The sequence below is a fragment of the Vanessa atalanta genome, chromosome Z (assembly GCF_905147765.1).
Source record: "Vanessa atalanta chromosome Z, ilVanAtal1.2, whole genome shotgun sequence".
Taxonomy (NCBI): Eukaryota; Metazoa; Arthropoda; class Insecta; order Lepidoptera; family Nymphalidae; genus Vanessa; species Vanessa atalanta.
Window position 1 is genome coordinate 14,391,914 of NC_061902.1, and position 24,792 is coordinate 14,416,705.

Genomic DNA, 24,792 nt, shown 5'->3' on the forward strand with positions numbered 1-24,792 from the left:
GCAGAAGGTTACAAAGCTGTTTTTTTTTAATTATTTAATATTCTATAATTTAAATATTCATACGGTTACTATTGATATATTGAAATGAATGTTTCCGCTTAAATTCATGCTTTTAATTACTTTTTTTAATGGTTTGTGCAATATTCACGCTGATAAGGAAATTTGCAATGAATATTATTAGGTAGTACACATTTTTTTGTTGTTGTTAATAATTTAAATAGTCGTTTAAAGTGAAAGCAGTTATAATAATATAATATAAATAACGATATTATTATTGAGGAAGTTCTGATTGTTACTGATGTCAGGTATCGTCACGGCTCGAGCTGTGGGGCGATGAACTGCAGCGCACGGAGCCGCCGAGAGACCCTCAACAAGCAGAGCAAGCGCTCGCTGCGCACAACGAGAGCGTAGCGAGGATGCAGCATGCCACATTTCAAGTATGATCTAACTACCATCAATATGTCGTATTGTCCAAGAAATTAAAAGTTAACTCAAACTAAATAGTGCAGCCTATATAAAAAAAATATCTTTATTTTTAAATAAAATTTTCATTCTGACAAGTTATTATTTATGAAAAGGTCGTGCAACAAGGTCAAGAATTAGCTGCAGCTATCGCAGAGGCATCGGATGTGATGGCATCCAGCTCTGATAGCTCAGAAGGCACCCCAATGGATGCTCAAGCTCGTGTACAGCTTCTCCTCGAATTTCTTCACGATAGACAGCTAGATTTAGAAGAATTAGCAGAGGAGAGGCGTGCCCGTTTTGAACAATGTGTCCAACTCGGTAAGAGACATCAAAATAAGACTAAGTGCCACGAATATGGCAATTTGTATTCATGAAATTGTAATATATGTTTTCTTTATTAACGAATGTTGTTTATTTTTTTAGGGCAATTCCAAAAAGATGCAGCACAGGTAGTCAGTTGGATAAGGAACGGCGAGGCGATGCTATTAGCATCTTTCTCTATTCCGGGGACTCTGTCCGAGGCTGAACAATTAAAACGAGAACACGATCAGTTCCAAGTGGCAGTCGAAAAAACTCACGCTAGTGCCGTGCAAGTTAAATATAGGGCCGATGCTCTTCGAGCAGCAAATCATTACGATCCACATACTATAAGGTACATTACACTCATATTATTAATATTTTTATGCTAGTTTAGTTTTTGGAATTGTATAAAAAACTGAAAAACGTTTTTTATTATTTTCTTTAGAGAAATATCAGAAGAAGTGACAGAACGGTGGCAAAGGCTAGTAACTTGCGCTGAGGAAAGACACAAGCTAGTGACAGCCTCACTCAACTTTTACAAGACGGCAGAGCAGGTTTGCTCCGTGTTGGACTCGCTGGAACGAGAATACCGACGTGACGAAGACTGGTGCGGATCTAGTGCCGCGGCTGCAGCCGCTGCGTCCGCTTCAAATACCGGTCTTTCCACGGTTTCCTTGTCTTCGGTTTCTTTGACGAGTGACGGGGACGAAATAATACATCTGCAGAATTTGGATAAAGCGTCACAGGTATTTCCATTTTTTTTCTTGTACTATTTATAATTTACGAACAGGTGAATGTTGATTCAAATGAAAGGTCAACCATTTCCTATAGAAAATACAATCAAGTTTTACTTTTCAAATGCAATTAATTAAGTCAATGCAATTATTTAACTACAAAATCCGTCTTCGTTGTTTCACCTGCTATCTTATAAGGATGTAAATGCTGAGCCACCCAGTTCGAATCCGACCATAAAAACCTCGACTATAAAAAGTTACTGAAGTTTTTCTTAAGACTTTCCGTGTCAAAAAGCTCTCAGTAGCATTTTGGATTTAGAAAAAAGCAAAATACTCCAAATTTCTGTCTGAATATTCTACTTTCACTGCACTATTTGTAAAATATAATATATCTTGTGCAGTTCTATGGATGCTCTTAGTCATATAAGATAACGTGAACGCCTTTTGGGTAAACTCTTTTATTGTATTTAACAAAATATTACTTTATCGAAGGTTGCCGCGTTAATAGTGAAGCACGGCGAGCAAAAAGAAGCATTTCTAAAGGCCTGCACGCTAGCTCGTCGTACAGCTGAAACATTCCTCAAGTATGCCGCCCGCTCGGCCCAGGTGCATGGACAGACAGCGGCCGCCAGCAAGGCACATCACGAGCAAACACGCGCCATACTCGACACGTTGCTGGCACAGGAAAACAAGGTATGTGTGTAAAACTTAACCATTTTTCTTTAGTTCAAAACGTTTTGTTTGACATTGTCAACGTATTAGGAGAGCCATTAATTGTCTTTTATTAAAATCAATTAACGACCAATTGAAAGGCTTTGTCTTGGAATTATAGTCTTTTCAAATACTAATTTATATCATGTATCTGTCAGATACATGATAAATTCCATATGGCTTTTCTAGAAAGTCCTATTCGAACCAAAAAGAATTACTTTATTAAAGAGTTTATCTTTTTAATGTTCGACGTAACGAGTAAACAATTTTGATGTGTTCCTCGATAATAATTATAGTTGGTAGATCTGGACTCGCATAGTTAAACGTTACCGACATGGCGAAAATGAAATGAAATTTTGAATAATTAATGCGTACTATTAAATTATTCGTTTTTTTGTATACTTTGATAAAACGTAGGGTTGCTGTTTCTTTAGTCGATTGCAAAATTAGATTCCTAGGTTTTATGTATATGAGATGTATAAATATTTATCATGATCATTATCATGCATATTTTATGTATCATTAAAGTTTATTCTAGAATTTGAGACGTAATTATTATTTATACGATATTCACTTGATATCTGACGACACACCAACGTTGGGAATTCGTTTTAGTGTTAATTTCAATGAACAATCATCCCCAAGAGACATTCAAAAATGAAAATAGAACAGTTTGTGTGATAAAAATACTTGTAAAACTAACGGCTTTATATACGATAGCACACATTGACAATAAACTAAAATAGTTCCTGCCCATATTAAAGATTGTAAGCAAAAATATATATAATAATACCCGACGAGTTTGGTTCGCCACTTTTTATAAAGTCTTAGAAATATCTCGTGAGTTAGCAGCAGATTTTTGACAAGCAATGAACAATGCTTCTGCATGAAGTTTGTAACCTTGTCTGGTGATCTACGATTGATGTACCTTATGAATATTAAATAATATATGCCACAGATAATACCATAGACATAATGCGTTGTGTATACATTCTATAAATATCAATTATTTATACGTCAGGTAATACAATATTTAATTGTGCACGATCGTTTCATGATATGGGAATTCTATTTATAAACTATCTCGTACGCTTATTGTTTTCCGGGTGATCATTATAAAAATAGCTCTGAACCTATGATATACGATCGCTCATAATACATTATTCATGGTGTGATTCGAATACATTGCAATAAAATAAACACAAACATCTTTGAATTGATTCAGATCGGTCATTGTTTGTTTACGTATCTACTCACGATTCAAATTATGTCACGTGAAAATATTTATGAAATCAATTCCTTGCACTTGTCGATAATTTTGTTGTCGTTGTACATGTTTGAATGAACGCGTTACTTTCATCCGAGTGAACATTTAGTACAATTTTATATTTTTGTGCCCGTCGGTTGGATCAGCGATCAGTACGGTTGGATGAAGTCGCGGACAATGGCGTTAATGTTATGGTCAATGAAATCGCTAGTAGCCAGTCTGCCGTTGCAGTTACGCCATGTGAAATTATAAAGCTCGTCATGACGACTCTATTTATGTTTTTAATGCAAACAGTAAATATTTTTTAAATTTTAATATGAATTTGACCTTTAATGGTTGAAGGTTTGTTCTTATTAAAGATTTACGGTGACGTTTGCATTAGACAGCCTATATGAATGAAGGTTTTGACAGTGAAATGATAACACGTAATAACGTCTGTTCAAGAAGAAATTTATATCGAGCGTTTATTGCTCTGATTAGTTTTATAATTGATGTAAATGGAACTTGTTTTAGGTTTTGGAGCACTGGACGGTACGTAAGAAGCGTCTCGAACAGTGCCAACAATTCGCGCTGTTCGAGCGGTCTGCGCGAGCGGCAGTGGAGTGGATCCGTGAGACCCAGGAGCGATGCGGAGCGGCCGCGGCGGCGGCAGCGGGCGGCGTGGCTCGCGAGTCCCGCGAACGAGTGCGGTTGTTGGCACAACTTGCGGACGGACTCGTCGAGAAGGGACACCCTCATGCCGTGCAGATCAAGGAATGGGTTGCCGCCGTAGATGCAAGGTAAATATTCCCAATATCTTACAAAAAGTACTTATGATATCAATGAAGTTAAGAAAAACTAAGATCCAATGTACGGGTTATATAATATTTAAAATTACAATAAATTGTATATGTTTTCTTATTTAAAGTTGAATTGTCGTAGTATTTCAGTCTAGCGTGAAATTATAAATAAAATGTCAATACAATTTAATTGATAAATTAAGATTATGGCTAAAGGAACACGTAGTAAGGTGTCTAATTTCGAAGAGGATCACATGAGTAAAGTTTCGTTACGTCTCACACGCAGGTATGCAGAATTCAGTGGTTCAATGGAAGGCGGTGAGAGCGAAGCGGAGAGCGACTCCGGCGTGGCGGCGTCGCTTAGCTCGGGACAGACGAGCGAGGCGGAGCCGCGCGTGGATCCGCCGCCTGCAGCGACCGCGGACGACAAGCGAAGGAGTGCACGCCGCAAGGAGTATGTATATTATACATAAATATTCCCTTTAAACCAAACTATACAATAATTTAATAATTATTAACTGTGATTAATACCCGCTCGGAAGTGCATTAATTCCTGTAATAGGACACTAGACGTCATGTTGTTCTTGTAAATGCTTCCCTTACGTGCTATAAATTGCACTTTGATCGACCGGTTCCGGTCATTATCACTTTACATCTAGAAACAGTTTATGAGTCTTAACTAAGAAAACTGTTCTATTATTGCAAGTTGCTTGTCCTCACCTCTTTAATTCGTCGAAATGTAGTACTTCATTGCATAAAAGGAAATGTTTTAGGTAGTAACGAAAGATTATATGTAAAATTAGTGTGTAATATCAAATTTCTTGTTTAGGTTTATAATGGCTGAGCTTCTGCAGACGGAACGTACATATGTTAAGGATTTGGAGACGTGTATCACATGTTACTTGCGCGAAATGCGGACCGACCCTGCCGCAGTGCCCAGCGCCCTTCAAGGAAAGGTATGTAAACCATATAACCAGTCAGCTTATTTCAGATGTGTGAAATAATTTATCAATAAGCATGTTGAAATATTTTAAAGTAGTTATAAATTGTACATTATCGTATTTGTTGAGAAAGAACTAAAGAAGCTACAAAACTTTAATTTTAAATAAACTGATTACAATGCCATGATTGGGTTTAGCATCGATTGTTTAGCAACTTAGCGATGTGACCTGCGAGTTATATTAGTTGGTGGATAGAGTAAAATACATTAAATTTCTGCGACGTTTATTTATATAAAGTCATCTATATATTAGCATTAGCAGCCCGTAAATGTCCCACTGCTGGGATAAAGGCCTCCTCTCCTTTGAGGAGAAGGTTTGGAGCATATTCCACCACGCTGCTCCAATGCGGGTTGGCGGAATACACATGTGGCAGAATTTCGTTGAAATTAGACACATGCAGGTTTCCTCATGATGTTTTCCTTCACCGCAGAGCACGAGATGAATTATAAACACAAATTAAGCACATGAAATTTCAGTGGTGCCTGCCTGGGTTTGAACCCGAAATCATCGGTTAAGATGCACGCGTTCTAACCACTAGGCCATCTCGACTCTATATATATTCACTCCTAATGCCAAAATTATATGAAACATACATTTTGTAGTTAATTTTGATACGAGTCGACACGATGACATATATAATATAATAGACAACTATTATATATAGAAAGATTACAATCGATGGATGGCCTACGTCTCACTATTTTTTTTTTAAATATATTTATTTTATTTTATTGCTAGCAAAAAATCAGCGCTGATAGAATTCAACAAGACATACACTTAATTTTAATATATACACTGAATCTTGTACAAAAACCCTTGTTTATGTATTTGCTTCGTTTTGTGAACATAAAACGGTGCAAAAACGGAATAACATATAATAGACAATTGCGTATGTTTTTTTAGGAAGAACTTATATTTGGCAACATTGAAGAGATCCATCGGTTCCACGAGCGCGTATTCCTCCGCGAGCTGGACAAGTACGAGACGATGCCCGAGGACGTGGGACATTGCTTCGTAACATGGGCGCGCGAGTTTGACATGTACGTGTCGTATTGCCGGAACAAGCCTGACAGCAATGCAGCCGTCGTGCAGCACGCGGGCGACTACTTCGACAGGCAAGTGCAAAGCCATCGACGCATATACATTATTATTTATTTGTCTAATAATTAAAAAAAAGAGTTTAAAGTAAAGTAACAGTCTGTAAAGTGCCCACTGCTGTGCTAAACCTTACTCTCCCTTTAAGGTTAAGGTTTAAAGCTAATTCTACTACGGTGCTCCTATGCGGCAGACATCAGGCAGAATTTTATTGAAATTAGACACATGTAGGTTTCCTCACGATGTTTTACTTCACCGCCAAGTACGAGATGAGTTAATAACACAAATTAAGCACATTAAAATTTATCGATGCTTCGCCTGGGGATGAACCCACAATTATCGGTTTAGATGATCTAACCACTATCTAACCACTCGACCATCTCGTTTTTCGTTCTCAGCTCATCTAACTTCTTATATTTGTCTTATAATTGAGAGCAATCGTTTTTCTATATATATATTTGATCATTAGAAAAAAAATAGTCGTTGAAGAAGTTCAAACATTAAATATGGACTATAAATTGTATTTGAATAAAACTTTAATATTTAACAACAGGGTTCAACGCAAGAAGAAACTGGAACATCCCTTAGCTGCCTATCTTATAAAACCAGTGCAAAGAATAACGAAATATCAACTGTTACTCAAAGATTTACAAGCGTGCTGTGCCGAGGGACAGGGAGAAATTAAGGTAATATTTTTATTCTACGATACTTACAAATTATACGAATGAACTGATATTATATTATGTATCTTCTGACACGAAGTAACAATAAAAGTTTCAATCTACTTATGACATCACGTTTTATGTAATTTATTTTAAGGTTTTATTTGAAGCGTCAACAGTGCAATTTACTGGTTTACTGGCCACCCAGCGATGTAAAAAGTCGCAGGATCGACTATGACCACCTTTGCCTATTGTCCCCGCTCCTTTACACAAGCTTTAAGCCTAATTGAAGGGGGTAAATACAAATATTAGCAATTTCTTAAAATGAGACATTGCCATTTCTCTTTAAAAAATGAAACTGATAATAAAATTTAAAATGCAACGTTAAAAAACTATTTTGTGTGTATCATACGGAATCATATATCAATACGGAAATAACAGAAATGACACCCGTTTTTCGCTTAGTTCTAAGAGTAATATTTTTATTTTAGTCACAGTTACGTCGGGCTTAATGACAAACTAAATTAATTATTTAATACTTTTATTTTTATTCGTGTATGAAGAATATTGAATCCGTTTTCATAATCTAATCTTTTACATTATTATTTCTTATCATGTTCTAACTAGCATCCAGTGATAAGAGGGAGCGATAAGATAAAGGTCCTTGTTACAAAAAATAACTCCATAAGAAGCATATGTCGATGTAAATATATTTGTGCTAAAATTTATCGTGATCCGTGTTTTGAAAATCGCGGTGAGCCCTATTTGCAATCGCCTGCTTATAATTCAATTGGGTTGGATGTTTACGATCCTTACTGTAATGACTTCACCACACAACAACAAATAGTTAATATTAATAACCATTATATAATCATTTGTTTGCAGTTTTAATGTATTATTATCATAAACAAAGATTGATTATTTGTTTGCTGTTGCCTTGCTAACTTTGTATGAAATTGTCGGTAAATTATTCTGTATAGATATATTGTTTTAATTATAAAATATGTCAAATGTTTCGATAGCAATTGAAGAAAATAATTTAATTTATGTATAAAGTAAGTAACTATTATATTAAGGAATTGCCAATTTGGAATTAATATTCAAATATATTTAACTTATTAATAAAACGATTCAAACAAATATTATATACTTAAAAGTATAGTTACTACTCATTGCGTTAAAGGCGGCTTAAATAAATAAAAGTTATAGTTTTTAGTATTGGAAGCAAATTGAGTAATTTCGCAGCGGGGCATGTTGTACTTTATCTTATAATCTGCAATAGTTACTATCTAATTAATTAATGAAGCGCGATGGCCGCGGCGCTAATGTAAATGCTTTTGTTACAGAAGGTTAATTAGTCTTACGAGTTCTGCGACATTCATTATCTAAACTAGCTGGGGGGAACAAGATTTTAACAAAATTACTCACGGAAATACATAGCATAGTGCAAAGGATTCGTGTAATATTCGTGTGACACTTGAACATATCGTGGAGTAATTAATATTACAAGTCCCAATACTCGTTAATGTGGCTTCAGCGCTATCGTCTACGCTCTGCCATAGTCGCGTACCTTCTTATATAACGATCAGCATCACTTATCACGCCATCACAAGCAGATTGACAGTTTCGCGTTGTATCATAGCGTCTAAGAGTTAATTAAATGTGTTCTCAATACTCCTAGAGCAAAATACAAATAATTGAGCGACAACTTCGATGAGTAATTCGTCTAGTGTTGACAAGAACTCGGGAATCCTGTCTATTTCTAAGCTCTTTTCTACTTCCGATTCGATTTAGTCGCTTATCTCCGCTGCTAATGAGGTTCAGTGCTTTGTAATGGCATTATCAGTATAAAATGTTTGTTGTTCACTTAAGTTTATACAATGCATACGTGATATTGGAAATTAAATAAACTAGTCCACTGTACGCTGTAAATTGACGATTAGTTCGAACCAATATTTTCCTCATGATTCATTTGTGAGCGGCACAGTCAGTCGAGATTCGTAGTGAGTAGTGCTTTTCAGTGTTTGTTATATCATTTACTTTCGGTATAAAATGATATGGTTGGTGTAAATTTAGATATAGTGATCGTGATGATGCTTAAATATTTGAATAACTATCGCACGAATAAAATCGGACCCGCTGCGAAGGATGACGTTGTATGTGCAAATGTGTATAATATTCTTAATAATAAACTATATTTATAATGTTATTATTTGTTTTCTCTCAATTTAGAAACAGAAAATATTTATCACAAAAGGTTTTCAATGGGCATCCTTTTTTATTTTATTATTATTTTCGTCAAACGGTTAGTTAGTGAAGCGAACAAAAAAAAATGAGTTACGTTCCTTTAAAAGTATTTGCTAAATATTAAAACCTAATAGAAACGCATTCGATTTTCATTATTGCCTTGGTTGTTATTTTGTTGATTACAATTGTTTTCCACTTAATTTTGTTCCAAACTTATTAATAACAATTTATGCGTTACTGCCGATGATGATTCATAAATTATGTCCATTGTTCACAGGACGGATTGGAAGTTATGCTCTCGGTTCCGAAAAAGGCTAATGATGCTATGCACCTGTCGAACCTGGAAGGATGCGACGTGCCCATGGACAGCTTAGGCGAAGTGGTGTTGCAGGATTCTTTTCAGGTGTGGGACCTCCGACAGATTATCAAGAAATGTCGAGAGAGGCGGGTGTTCCTCTTCGATCTGCACCTACTCCTCGCGAAAGAAGTCAAGGACACACATGGCAAGGCCAAATACATTTTCAAGACAAAATTTATGGTAAGTTTCGGACAGAAGTTTTATTGTTAAAGGACATCGTGAGCCATTGGCTTCTGCCACTAGTATCTGCTCATTTATGTTCGTATAATCATTTTAAAATAAAATCCATAAAGTTTCTTAAATAACATGCTGATGCACGTTTATTCGAGACATTGCAATATCTGTTGTATTAAAATTGCGTATCAAAACTACGTGCTTAATAATAACAAGGTTACGTTTAATACAAATCTGAAATAAAGGTTTGTTTAAAAGTAGATTGGATTGTAGTTACGAATTTAATTATATGTTGTTTAGACTTCCGAGTTGGGTGTAACGGAGCACATAGAAGGCGACGAGTGCAAATTCTCAGTGTGGACGGGCCGCGAACCCATGGCGAGCGACTGTCGCATCGTGCTCAAGGCGCCTTCTTTAGACGTTAAGCAGACGTGGGTGCGTCGGCTAAGAGAAGTCATACAGGTAACTTTTACAATATAAATCATTAGAACATTTAAATGTTAATCAAAATAGCTTTAATTTAACATGTCGCTGGTGTATTACGACACCTACATTTTTATTTTACCTCAAGAACCTACTTGAAGGGTATTCACAGCGACGATAATCGTAATACAACCGAATTCAATTTTATGTAAGCGGTTTATATAAATGTTGCTATGTCATTTGCTGTAAAGAGACGTTACTTTGAATAGAAATATTTAACGTAACAGGAATATACTTTAAATATACTGTCAAAATATTTGTTGCCATGTCTTGAACATAGTCTAAAAAAGAGTATTTGTTGTAGGAAACGTACTTTAGCGGGGCATTGCAGCAACCTCCGCGCAGTCCAGCCCGAGCGCGGCCCGCCAGCTCGCAGCGGTCCAGTCGGTACGTGCGGAAGACTAATTCAATACATTTGTCGGACACGACTATTGTTTCATAAAAAAATATTTACAAAATATTATAAGATCGATTATTATATGTTGACTACATTTGAATTTCGTCTCATTAACTTGAAAACAAAATTCAATTAAAATGTATGATCTACAATATTGTTTATACCTTTTAACATATCTAAACGATTAAAATGACGGAATCATAATACTAACTGAAGATAATTTTACAGAGACTTCGAAGACACCGACACAGACAATCTTGATCGAAACTCATTGGCGTCTTTCGGCAGCGGCAACACGACCGACTCAGACAAGGTAAGTCACAAGTGTTACTTTATTTGACCGGAGACGTTCGATTGTAATTATTGTACGTTCTATTCAGAAGCGTCGTAAGAGCTCATTTCAGAAATCTGCTTCGTTGTAGGTAGACGGTTATTCTCCCACAATACTCAAACAGTCGTAAACTTTCTACCTTATACAAGTTTTGTAACAATGTTATTCACTATCCTTTAATACCAAGATAAATTATAAACACAACAAATAAGCAAAGAAATTCACAAAATCAAATTATCGTGGATTCTTCAAAAAGTATTGTTTAAAAAACTTTTTTTTAAAATAACTTTTAGTACATAAACGAGTTATTTTTAATACAATAAAAACCCTATCCAAAAAAATCTTTTTATCTTATTTATCTTTTTTATTTTGTGTTTATCAGTTATGATTAGTTTTCGTAAACGAATGTCACGCGAGATCTCAAAGCTTGACATAATATATTATAGAATCCACAGTTTATACGTAAGTCACCCCTCACTTCCGACATATCTTTATAAAAAATAAAGAACCCTTTTGGGGTCAACATTGAGATATGAAAACTAAGTACACAATATTTATTTATGTTCGTACTCATTGCTGTATTAGGTGATGTGATCGCGTAATCGGTTTTTAACGCACTACAAAAAGAAAAAACTACTCTTAATTCATCTGACTTTATCCCAGTATAACCTTTTAAGTGAAAAATACCCCTTAAAGTAATAGTTAAAATTGAAAAAAATGTGTTCAAAATATTCCTTTGTAATTTATTTAATCTTGTGTTAATGTTATCAAAACATTATCAAGATAAAGTTATCGTAATCGAACATAATTTTCAATATAAAAGATCGTTTTCACGTGACACACATTAAAATATACTAAATTTTAAATGGATATAACCGCATTTTAGACGATAAAATGCCACAAAAATATATTATTATTATTGGGATTTAATATTTTACGTGGCTCTGTCCGTGGACTATAAAAAGCTAGAATTACATATCATAAAATGTTGTACTAAGTCTCTAGTAAGTCTCAGCCCGGTTTCGTATTAAAATCCTTTACTATAACCAAAAGTAATGTTATTCAATGTGCTCTTGGTGATACGGTAGATATGTAGTCGATAGAGCGAACGAGGAAATGACCAATCGACCAGATAACACTCGTGAATATTATTTATGATGTAGTATTAAAACAAAATACCGAAACGCTTTTCATTAAAATACCCCGTGCCATGTCAGTTGTGGTGCGTAAAACAATATTCAAGTATACATATTATGTTTGACGATATTTTCATATTACGATATTAGCATACAATAGAACTACGAAAACACATTTACGAATACAGTGTAACAGGTTTAAGGTGTAAAATCTGCTTCTAATACGTTAGGAGTCCGCTGAAGTAATGTTACCTAGAAGTAGATGTACAGGTACCGTATAGAACTACCACATAAAACGGTCGAGCAGTTCTGACGTTTTCCTTGCTTAATTCGTGTTTATAATTCATCTCTCACTCGATTAACATCTTGTGGAAACCTGCATATTATGTCGGATTAAATTCTGACGCGTGTGTTCGCCCAAAGGGTACATAAGCCTTTGCCCAACCGTGGGACACTTACGGGTTATTAACTAAATTTTTACTCTATATTAATCTATACTAGATGAAGAGGCGGCTGTCTTTTTCACAAAACAAATTCAACATATATCTTACAGCTATATTTTATTGTGTCTGATTTAAGTTAGAGAATATCAAAGTTATAAATAAATGTGTTATATATTTAAATTATAAAAAAATGCGATAGTCTAGTCGTCTGCAAAGCAAACGCTTAATATCACGGCGCGTACCTCGGATTTTTCGAATTTACGTATCTCATAATTAGCAATAATTCGCTGGCTTTAGCGGTGAAGGCAAGTCATGATAAAATCTGCATGTCTGAGATATGTTTCGATGATGTGTGAAGTTTATCATTGCAAGCTTTTACTGCCTTTAACCCGCCCTGAACCAGCATGTCAGACTATAGCTTAACACTCCTCAAACAGTAGACAGGCCTCTGTGGGTACTGTTCCAGGCGTGGAACAGCTTAAACAAACTGCTAATACTATTCTATAAGTATTTTTGACATCATGCCATTTAAATCAGGTTTATGTATTTAAATTGATATACTAAAGAATTTACGAAATTATGACGCAAATAATTAGTCAATACAGAATAGGATGAGGATATTTAAGTCTGTCCTATATATATACGAAATGTTATTTTTATATTTTACATTTTGCGTGGCACGCTGATAGTGTTAAAATATATTTACTTTAAATTAATGAATGAATGAATTGTATTACTAAGGGAAATGCAAACCTGAACAATAGTCGGAACATTGCTGATTTTTTTATAACTTTGCTAAGTTTCATTTTAGTCGCCTAGTTGACTTGAGAGCTTTGGACTGCGTCGACCGTAAATAATTACAATAAAGACCTTATGATGCTTACAATTTTACGAGTTTAGACAAGATATTATTCAAAAAAATAAGAACGAATCTAAACCTGTTATCGTGTTAACGAATGTAATTGTGTAACAAAAATTAATAAAACGTTTCTGAGATATTAGGAATAATTTCTACGAGTGTTAAATCAGATTCCATACGTTGTTGTAAACGATGGCAGTAACAATATTAATGGAATAGGTGTCATTTCAGTTAAAATCGAATAAACGTCACCGTTACTGTTTAAGTCACGTCCACTTAGCGCTGTACACACACTATCGAATACAAGGTAATTACGACTCTGGAACGCAATGAGTTTGCTTTGGACAAACTACGATCTACCCCTTATACTATACTAAATACGTCAGCTGAGACGATGCTCCCATCGTCTTATTTATATTATAAAATATATGTGAGCATAGTATTAAAAATATACCTTTGTATTATGGTACAATTCCCAGAGCCCTGTTGATATCGATTTTATTTCCCGATAAAGGTAAATGACCCCCAGGAAATCCCAGGAATCCTAGTATTGATAATTTTACTGACCGTGTGCTGACCTGGTTACCGGGATTCCGGGGTTTTGTTTCCCTAGGTATGACGCAAGCGAATTTATTAATTGCGCAAATATTATCTTGAATTGAATAATGAAACAAATATTAAACGAGAAGAAATGAATTTATAAACCCAAAGGTTTTTATTCTAAATGCTGCTTCGTTCTGTATTCTTTTTTTTTGTTTTTTTCTTTTCATATGCCTCATATCTCATAGAGAAAATTTAATTATGAGGGCAACTCACAAAGAAAATTACTCTTGCGAAAATTTATACAGCGTGTTGCAACTTTGTGTTTAAAACGAAATTTGCATTCAATTAATTTATAGGCTGCAGTCTTACTTAAACTGGAAAACTAATTACATGTACTTGTAATATTATGAAAAATCTTTTCACATGGAATAAAAACCTATAGATTTAAAAATTCAATTAGTGAATACAAACAATAGCGTAATCATTTAATAGACGTTTTATTCCAATTGGTTTGTAATAAATGCATTCAGCGACTATCAATATCGAGATTGCTTTCAGCGAAGTGGTCACAGTGGGGAGTTTTATTGAAATTTTGATGCTATGAACAATTTTGTTTTATCAAAACATACTCTAGTATGAAAAGCGATTTTTCGTCTTATAGTCTTTCCGACGTAATACAACTCTCTGGTGTAAAATATGCATTACTTTCTAAATGAGTTATCAGATATCTAGGAAGAGCCATCCTGTTAGAAATAAATTTAGTTGTGTCAAAGGCGAGGCTTAGTAATTTTCGCTGCGTCGCTAATGAGTCTCGGCTTCGCTACAAACTTAATTAGATACACTATATACTCTGTTGTCGTTACCTCCGCTGTAACAATATATTCAATATAAAATATATTTTATTTTGCCAATGATGTATCGATTTCAGTCTTTTTATTTTCAACGATAACTTACGATTTTTAATGAGATTTAGGGAATCTGCATCTGATAATATTTTTGATTGTTATAATTGGTTAACACATATTTATTCCTTATCCTTTAATCGTATATTATATAAAAATAAAAATATAACTGTTTTTATGCAGAGCTCTAAATTTGTACATTGCGCGTTCGAATTTTCCATGTTTGTGTTACATCAACGTTTCCGCGATTCCTTTGTTAAAACGCATTTCAAATGAACTGACTTTCCATCTCTACGGCTATGTTTTTTAACTTTTGTAATATTGTTATTTTAAATCACCTATTTTGCCTGTTCGTTAGGTTTAGACCACCACTCTAATGGTTGACTTATTTATGCTGAACAACTCTGCAGAAATTAACTCTCCGAGGAGGTAAAAGAACCTTGGCTCTGCTTTGTTTCCACAACTCGAGTAAACCAACCTCTCCACATCCCAAGTCAACGGGGTTAGGATGATTTAACTTCGTAACATCTTTGTAATCGCCTACAATTTTTCTTTTCGGTTTTGTTGTTTATTAGGACAATTTGTAAAATTAATACTAGAGTTCTATTTAAAAAAATATTATTTTAAAGGTTTAGTTATATAATTCATAAGCAAAAAGTATTAAAAAGCAAAAGTTCTAGCATTATTTCACCCTCAGGGATTTCATTTTTCTGTATTTTTCTGTATAATCGAAGAAGATACTGCGTGATTGTAATTTTACTAGGGTGAAGTTTTTGCAAGATTATACGTCAAATTCTACATCTTAACATGAATACTCTTTATTGTTATAACGTCTTAAGTCACATGGTTGATCCACGCTGTGTAAGAGAAGCTTACGCTTGCCAATATCTATGGACAATTTTTTATACCAAGACATTGATGAAAACATAAAACATGTTTTCATCTTCTGTAATATTTAACCTATGACAATTATTAAAGAGCTCTTGTTACATGTCGTTATATGTCAATTGTTTGTCGTTGCGCAGAATGCATGCAAAATAAACTTTTCAGAACAAAGTTTTATATTCAGCGAGAAGTATGATTGGTCTCTTGTTTTTTACGTCAATGTTTTTTTTGTTACAATTTATTTGCTTCGATAGTTTGGTTTTAATTATTTAGATACACATTGTTGTACTTGTATTCCAATGGGCTATTATAAAAATGTATCCTAGTGACAACATTTTATATTTTACATAATTTGTGCAAGCTTTTGTAATGTTTTTCTTTTCGTTTTAATGAAAACAAACGAAAAATTTTACAAGTAATTAGTCTATGTATCGAACTGTCTAAAATATAATTAAAACAAAATGTTAACTTTAATAGAAAAAAATAATAGTCTAATCTTATTAGAATATTTAAAAAATATCAGATGATTCAAAATATTATACTTGTTACCTTTGTTACAAATCGATCGGTACATATTAATTAGTGCAATACCTTCCCGCGTAAAGAAATTAGAAGTTCTCTTCACAAAGGTTTTGACACATATGAATTCGGAAATGTAGCTCGATACGGAGGCTGCGTAATGAACGGGTCTTCGCCCGTAAGATAGCGAACGATAGTAGCGGGCGGCACAATGCGCGGCAGTGGCGACAGCGCCGCGCGCCGCACCGGACGAGGCGGGTCGCAACCAACGCTCATTGCCGCTCGCGTCCGCGCCCGCGTCTCCGCCCGCCGCCCGCTGCCCGCCGTTCTACGTTTTGAGCGCCTCGCGGTGCCACGTGACCTTACGATGACTACTACCCCACCTCTGCATCCGCCCTTACCCGTTCCCACTAAACAACATAAAAGCCGGCGCAAAATATCGCTACCATGGTTCAGGCAGAGTTCTGTGAGCGCGCCCCATTCAGCACTTTCGCGCCAGCACACAATTGACACTCCAAGCTCGTTCCATGCTCGACTACTCAAGGGCAACCGCCAACGTCAGGTGAATGCAACATCGTGTAAGAGTGCCGGCTTAGTTTTTCGACACACCCTTATGAACCCTTCGCCGACTTTACATATCTATTCAGTCATACGATGTTTCAGTTGCACTTTACCATATTATTTTATGGTACATACACATACATTTCCGTTTCAAAACATTCGCTTTTTATTGGTACAATAAATTTCACCGTATATAATGTAACACTTGGTAAAATATAAAACGTATACCGCTCGCATTTTAATTTATTTTTGCCCATCGCTTGAGTGGTAATGTGCGCATCTGTTGTTGAGGTTATTGTAAACAATGTGCCATTTAAAGAGTTTCGTACTCACGTATGTCGCTATTTGTTAATTTATCAACACTTTGATATTAATGCATTCTTATAAGATTGATTTAATTAAATTAATAAACAACATTTATATAACACAAAAATATTGCAGTATTTTTGAGTGTTTAGAAATACAAAACACAATGCAAACATTTTTTATGGTTGGTATTTGTTTTTCCCAATTTATTGTTGAACACTATCGCTTAATTTTTTATCCGCGTTTTTATTTTATTTTATGCTCACAATGAAATTGCAGAATCGTACTCATAGCTTTAGGGTGGTACATATATTTTTTTATATGTATTATGTAGGGAAAATTAACTTTAAAAATAAATCATTTGACCTTTGACATTTATTGATTCTCATTATTATATATCTCCTGTAACTTATTCGTTTTCAATAGTTACAATAATTGTGATTTAAGGTTTTTTTTTGCAATATTTGTTGCTCACGACAATATCATGACATTCGTTTGTCACCGCTTCACAGTGTTATGTAGAACGGATTACGCAAATATAAATTCTTCTTAAATTTAAAATGTTCACTAAATCAAATTTACTCTATTTGTCGGCCACTCGTTACGTGTGAAGCTATAAGATGTCTGAAAGTGGCTTTTGCAATGAAATGTGTAATGGATTATGTGGATTTAGTTTCACAGTCTTCTGCAAGCAGAGGTTTTTAGACAGTATAATTATAAATTTAGATTTTTTAAATCGTGTTTATGTACTGTACTAGTTTTCGCTCGCGGCTTAGCCGGCGTGAGGGGGGTCCTTGTCAGTTGAAATATTATAACAATATATTATGAAAAACACGTGATACAAAGACTGTAAATTATAATACTTTTTATGAATATAGAAATACATTATAATACGCTCCGTCGGCTACAAACGCAGCGAATAACAATACATAAATACAAAATTGCTATTTGTGTCGGCAATCACAACTGCGGATATAAGAGCATCTGATGCTTTCAATAAATGTTAGTGATGGAAATATCTTTTCAAGGTTCACTAATAGAAGAGCACGAACTATTATATTAATTCGCAAAGACACGGGGTATATTGGATCTGTTATGACACCATGAAAGAGCTTATTACGTTGAAGGGTTATTACGAAAAATAGATAATATCCGCCGCGGCTCAGATGCCAAAACTAGTTTTGCATTCACAAATCCATCAAATGTTCATAAAATAAAGATAGGGAAAAATAATCTTTTGAATAAAATACACATATATATATTTTGTTTCATAATCATTACGTCTATGTCGCAAACGTCTGCATAGCAGCGAGCCTAGACAAGTTAGATATCGATTGACGAGTTCGTTTGTTGAAAACACAAATAAGTATATTCACATAAACAAAGAAAGACGGAAAAAGACAATAGAAATCGCTTCGACTCAATCGAATGCATTTTTCTAAGCTCGCTGAACTTCCAATGACAAACGATTCATTTTTCGCTTTCGACGTATTATAATGGAATGTATAGTGGTATCTTTGATAATTTTTCTATATGTTAATCATGAGACTTTTTTATTTTCGTCAAATTTTATTTAAACGAAATGCGAAAAGTAACGATGCATAACGCATAACTCAAAACTGATGCAGTGATTATCACGGGGAGTATATTTTGTTTCCTCGCGTAGGCCATAATCTGCGGGTATTATCCCAATCTGAAGGTATTAAGCGATCTTCGTGACGTACAGGATGCGTATTTTGTCCATAAATGTGGCTAAATGCTAATCAATGTTCTGTCGCTCAAAAACAGTTAGTTATAAGTAGATCACTGTAAAATAATATATTCTTCTTAACTTTTTAAAATAAGATATTAAAATGAATTTGTTTGAGTAACTTATAAACTTTACATTTCTTCAATATACCTTTGTCAAGGTTATTAAAATAATGTTCTAGAATTGCGCGTTCCACTGTCTTTATCGTTTTTTCTTATGCATCGTTGCGCCTTTGAGATAGTTAAATCTCGTCTCTCTAGTACACTCAATTTAGCATCTGACGAATCGTCCCCCATATACTTTAAACGAAGCCAGGGGAACTCAAACGAGAATATTTTAAAATTGAAATAGGCACACGCCATAGCGGTGTTTTAATAATTTTAATTGGTTAACAGCAAAATTAGCAGCTGTGATACGTAAATATAAAAAAATACAACTCATTTGTTTAGGTTTTTCGATACTGATACTGTACTGGTACTGAATATTTATATAATCACTGTCACTCTTGCACTAAATTGTTATTTCAGCCTCATATCCTTGAGCTTCACAGGAAAATGTTCATACTTGGTGATTAATAATTACCGATATCATATTAATATTATAGTTTATTTTTTGTTTGTTGCGGATTCACGCATTATGAAATTCGATGATTTGAATTGAACGCGTATTAAACTCGAATGATTTGTATCTTTTATACCATGATTCAAAAGTTCCACTACAATGGAAGGTATTGTTAGTTTATTTGTTCAAATTTTTGAGAAATATCTTATTATGTCAACGTAGTCGCAGCAATAATTGTAGGGCCGGGTGCTTTCCAAGGAAACGATATAAATAAAACTTCGCCGCGCTGCAGATCTTGGCTACATATAAAATGGAGTTAGTTTCCTATAGACCAGATGAATTGCTACGGTTCCAACCGACGACGGTAGAAAGTAAATTGCGTCTGATAGTTACTCCCTAGCCTATTATAAAGATAAAGGTGGTTTCACAGAAACTTACACAATGCTCAGTGTGTTTAAACTACCATTTACTATTTATTAACTTACCATTTACATGTTGTATAAAATACTTATAAACGAATTAAACTCTTATTATCCATTTGCTATTTTAATAAACATACGTAGGTGATTAAAATTAAGTCATACATGTAAGTAAAGAGTGCTTTTATTATAGGCTGGAGCGGAGATGACGTGGGTGGTAGCTGATCACACCGCTGGAGGCGCAGGCGAGGTGACCGTGACGAAAGGGCAGCAGGTTGAGGTCTTGGAGGCATGGGCCATGCGTGCCGACTGGTGGTTGGTGCGCGTGCCCGGTGAACCTCCACAGGAGGGAGCTGTACCCGCCATTGTTCTCAAGCCCCAACCACATCAGAAAACTTCTCCCTCCCGTCGACCACTCAGTCAACCATCCGAAGAACCTATAGGTAAGTGTAGACTACTCGCATTTTAGATTAAATATATATCATTTTATATACATAATATACTTTATTCCAACAAGGTATCTAATTCAATTAGGTTTTGTAATCGTATATCCTTTATGCGTTAAGCATCATGCATTAAATGTATGTTGTGTTTCATTCCCGACAGTAGATAGATGGTAATTTGTAGTTCGCAAAACTTGAAGGTACTACTCGTTCACTGTAACCGGCGTCGTTCGCTGTCACTTTGAGCAAAACATAACGTTCGATGACAATAACCAACTTACATAAGATGTAAACCAAACTCTGAAATAAGGATTTTTAGTTAATATAAATTATTGTCATGTATGGATGGGACTATTGATATCACAACAATGTGATGTGTCATGTAATTTAATGTTTTTTATTGTATAATTTAAAACCATAAAACTTCTCCGTTTACACCGTTTGATTCAGGCTCACGTTATGTTTCATGATCAAAGTCGATTAACATTCGTCGTTTAAATGCTACGCTGCAAAATATACAACGCGTGCCAGCGTATGATGTACCCCAGAAATGTGAGTCGAGTGACTTCAGCATTTCTTACATATTTTTCCGAAAAAGCGTTAATGCACAGTATATACGATAAGACTATAGTATAGACATACAAATTATACCAAAATTTACGTAGCCTAACTAAAATATACGACGCGCCCGAAATATTCTAAAGAACGTGTTCCAAGTATCATTTAATCTTTATATTAATTCGATATTCATTAAAAAAATTTAAAACCCTCATATAATATTGTTAAAACGTAACGTAATTATTTAGTGGCCATTTTTACACAGCTCGGGAATGCGTTTTTACCTTGTTTGGTTTTAGTAAAATTAATTTAAATTATTAAATCGTAAAATAATCTCCCATCTCAGTTATTATTAAATACAATAATAAAGCAAGTAGAAAATACAGCCAGGATTTATCTGGTAAGTGATGGAAAATGGTGGCAATCTCCAGTTATTAAGTTTCCGTTAAAAATAAATTGATGTAGTTTACCAGAGTAAGCGAAACGATTGCCAATAATCATTTGTAGAGTCGAGAGGCGAGCTTGTTACCTAGAGACCGCGGGAGCGACGCCAAGTGCCACTCGTCGGCGTGCACTCCACATAACATTACTTAGCTTGGCACACATCCTCCTACCTCCCTTTACGTATGATTGAGTTAAATATATTTTAGTGCAGTGCATACACATATATATCTCGAAACTAATACAACATTAGACGTTTTTATTCATAATAATATGTGTATAAACGACAACAATTTGCTGAATTCCGAAATATTTCGATATTAATTTAGATACGCTATACTTCCATAATTTATGATCATTCAAATATGCATAGGTAGTAGGTACCAAATGTTTCTAGTAGTATATAGTTGTAGGCATCTAGTAGATTTAGGAAAAATACGAAAGCGAACTTAAGTTATGTTTTTTTTTCATTGGATTCACGAATTTCTAAAAAAAAACTTATATTTTTACATTTGTTTGGAATGTACTTTTGTCATACGACCGCGACATGGCGTTACGGTCATGTTAATGCGTAGAACGTGCGTGCATTTACGCTGTCTCCGCCATTCATTGATTTGCGTCGCAACCATCTCGCTAGTATTTGAGCTAGATGCTGCTTAAATTCTTTTGATATTGTTGAAGCGCATCAGCGAAAGCGGTGACTGTTTCAATGGGCGTGCTAATGTGCTTCGGTCAGTCGGGCGGGCGGTGGTTACGCGCGCGCCCGCCCGTTGAACGCTCTACAAGATAACCGTCTAATTTTACATTGAACGCATCCTGTCTAAATAAGACACGAAAACTAGAGCCATAGTGCAATCGATCCATATTTAATTAATATTATACAATTATATACATTTTATGAACTTTACTTAACCGAATAAGAAATTCAAACATGTTGCTCAGATTGTTATGTCCATATTTTACGAGAATATACCTAAATACATAATAAATAAAAAAAAAGATATTGCGAATAGTCGAAGATGGCTACAAATAGTAGACCGGGAAGCAGTAATAATGACAGTGATTCCGGGGAAGTTGACGAACTTTACTCGTTTCCCGTACCTTCTGGTGAAACGCCTTCGGGTCTCGTGTTATCTAGTGCACCGGTTTTCTTAAATTACACCAATACAAGATCAGTATCTCTACGGTCGGCTTACAATAAAATGTCAAGGATCCTGTCACATACAGTTGGTAACAACAACGTTACGTCGGGTAAGTATGCTTATTATATTTGTGAATTTAAATTTCTCGTAATTATAATAAAATAACTTTCAATAACTAACTTTTCACTGACAATTTGTATAAGAATTATTATATGACAAATCAAATACGAAAATTCACGAAATAAACTACTTAAGAATATTCTTCATAAACGTTCATTACTTGTGTATTGTCAATAATACATTCGTTGGATAAATATTTCTTAGCTAATTGAAATTGATAATAATAATCTCTTCTCGGTGATAATGTTGGTCAGAATCAAACAATTTTCGTTAAAAACTTGTCGTGGGAAAAATTATATAATATTCATATAATTGGTATCGTAATTAAAACGGTGATTTTAAAATGCTGCTGTATTCACTATACTATTGATATACGAATGTGTATATTCAACATAAATGACCATCTACAAATTCTAGAACCGTCACCGTGTGTCTATCATAGGTACTCACAGTCCCGGATAAATAAAGGCAGAAGAAATATTTTATAGAATATTTATTATAAAAGTTTATCCCTTGTAATTGTTTTTACTTAAAAAAAAAAATACTGTTCACTGTACTAGTGTAAATACGATTTGTTTGTAACGAGTGTGCGCGGTTGTATTACTTTTCACTATATAATTTTTCATAAGTCAACTTTACATATTTCTGTGACCTGATTTCCATACAAAACAGATGTATAATTTTCAACGTCGATACTTGTCATCAATTCGAGTTTTTTTATTATTGTTGTTAAATAATCCTGTTTCGCTGACGTTATTTATCGGATATATGAAGGCTCGACATGTCATGTGTAAGGCGGTTCGTCACGAAGCGGAAGCGTCGAAATCACGTCGTCGTCGTCACGTTACCGTAATCTCTCCGAAATGTGTCGAGCATTTCTTAATGAATAACATAAGCGTTGATCACATTAGTCTAATAATATGAATATATGATCCTTGAAAACGTTACACCTTTTTATTTATTTGACATGAGTATAATGAATCTTAAATATCACCCGTAAGGTTAGCTATAGATGTGCATAAAAGAGCAACGCTTTTCCACTACACGCGATACGGATATACAATAATATTATGAATATTTACGGTTAATTAAGTCGTAATATTTTTTTGTTAATAAGGTACCACTTATAATAAATTTGATTCGCGATCGATTCGATTGCACGTCGAGACCGGCCAATGGGACGTGTGTACGTCCGTTACCATATTTGAAATTGAATAGCAACTCGCACGGGTCTTGCACAATAATGTCCGAACTGAGGAGTCGAGTCTTGCGCGACTTCGTTTCATTTCGGCACGCGTAACAAATTTTGATGGTGAAATTACTGTTGATGGATAAACGCCATGGTGAGTGTTTACATTAATTACATAAAAACTATTTTCAGAAATGTTGTATGAAAATTATGATTAGTACCTCGTTATACTGTTCGTATGAAATTAAGGCTCATTTGAGATATTAATATTCAAATGACTAGTATCGTGAATGCGGAAATCGTCAAACTCTAATTCCTATACAATGAACATCATTGTAAAACGAAACGTTATTATTGTGTTATTGTTAAAGTCATTTTTATCACATTAATTGTGGAATCATAAGGAAATATTGACATGTATATTAAACAAAACTGATAAAATGCGAATTAGATGTTTTTCCTCGTGTTTTACGTTTAACTAACCAAGGATTAATTATAATAAAATTATGACAACATAATATTAAAATAACAAGTATGTCGCTCCAATGTTTGTATAATTTGCCGTACGCACTACTCACAATATGAACCGACCTGATTCAAATTGTATATTTAAATAGTTTCATTCACAAAATGTTCCCCTCTCCCGGCAGCTGGATGTGATTAGATCGCCGAGTGGCTGTGACTCGAACAGTTTTGTATAAATAAATAGTTTTTCTTACAGCACTGCGAGTTCAATGTATGAAGTTGTCTTGTTTATATCGATCTATTGAATTAATTATAACGGTGGCAATTTTTTACCGATGTTTCTTACAAGTGTTTTTAATCGAGCTTTTGTTAGGTTTGAAAAATATTAAAATATATATCATTATTTATGATAATAGGATACTATTAGGATTTCCGGTAAAAATGTTTAAAATAATAGATTTTATTTAATATAGTCGAGTTTAAAAGTAATTAACATAGATTATGTTTATTCTTTTACGTTGTGGATGTAAAAAAATATTTGAAAGA

General features: G+C 34.5%; 1 protein-coding gene across 3 annotated transcripts in view; it reads left to right on the forward strand.

Moving 5' to 3' along the window:
• LOC125075988 (triple functional domain protein) overlaps positions 1–24,792 on the forward strand; it is a 78,990-nt gene that overhangs the window by 22,258 nt on the left and 31,940 nt on the right. For all 3 annotated transcript variants that reach the window (XR_007120268.1, XM_047687902.1, XM_047687903.1), the window contains exons 16-30: positions 306–437; positions 579–783; positions 889–1,117; positions 1,211–1,511; positions 1,992–2,192; positions 3,991–4,256; positions 4,543–4,710; positions 5,086–5,212; positions 6,161–6,372; positions 6,906–7,038; positions 9,539–9,799; positions 10,094–10,255; positions 10,581–10,663; positions 10,902–10,986; positions 20,082–20,331. Coding sequence is in view for 2 of the 3 variants with exons in the window: in XM_047687902.1 (XP_047543858.1) it covers positions 306–437; positions 579–783; positions 889–1,117; positions 1,211–1,511; positions 1,992–2,192; positions 3,991–4,256; positions 4,543–4,710; positions 5,086–5,212; positions 6,161–6,372; positions 6,906–7,038; positions 9,539–9,799; positions 10,094–10,255; positions 10,581–10,663; positions 10,902–10,986; positions 20,082–20,331 (2,815 nt within the window). In the remaining variant the exon portion in view is untranslated. The remainder of the gene's footprint in view (positions 1–305; positions 438–578; positions 784–888; positions 1,118–1,210; positions 1,512–1,991; positions 2,193–3,990; positions 4,257–4,542; positions 4,711–5,085; positions 5,213–6,160; positions 6,373–6,905; positions 7,039–9,538; positions 9,800–10,093; positions 10,256–10,580; positions 10,664–10,901; positions 10,987–20,081; positions 20,332–24,792) is intronic.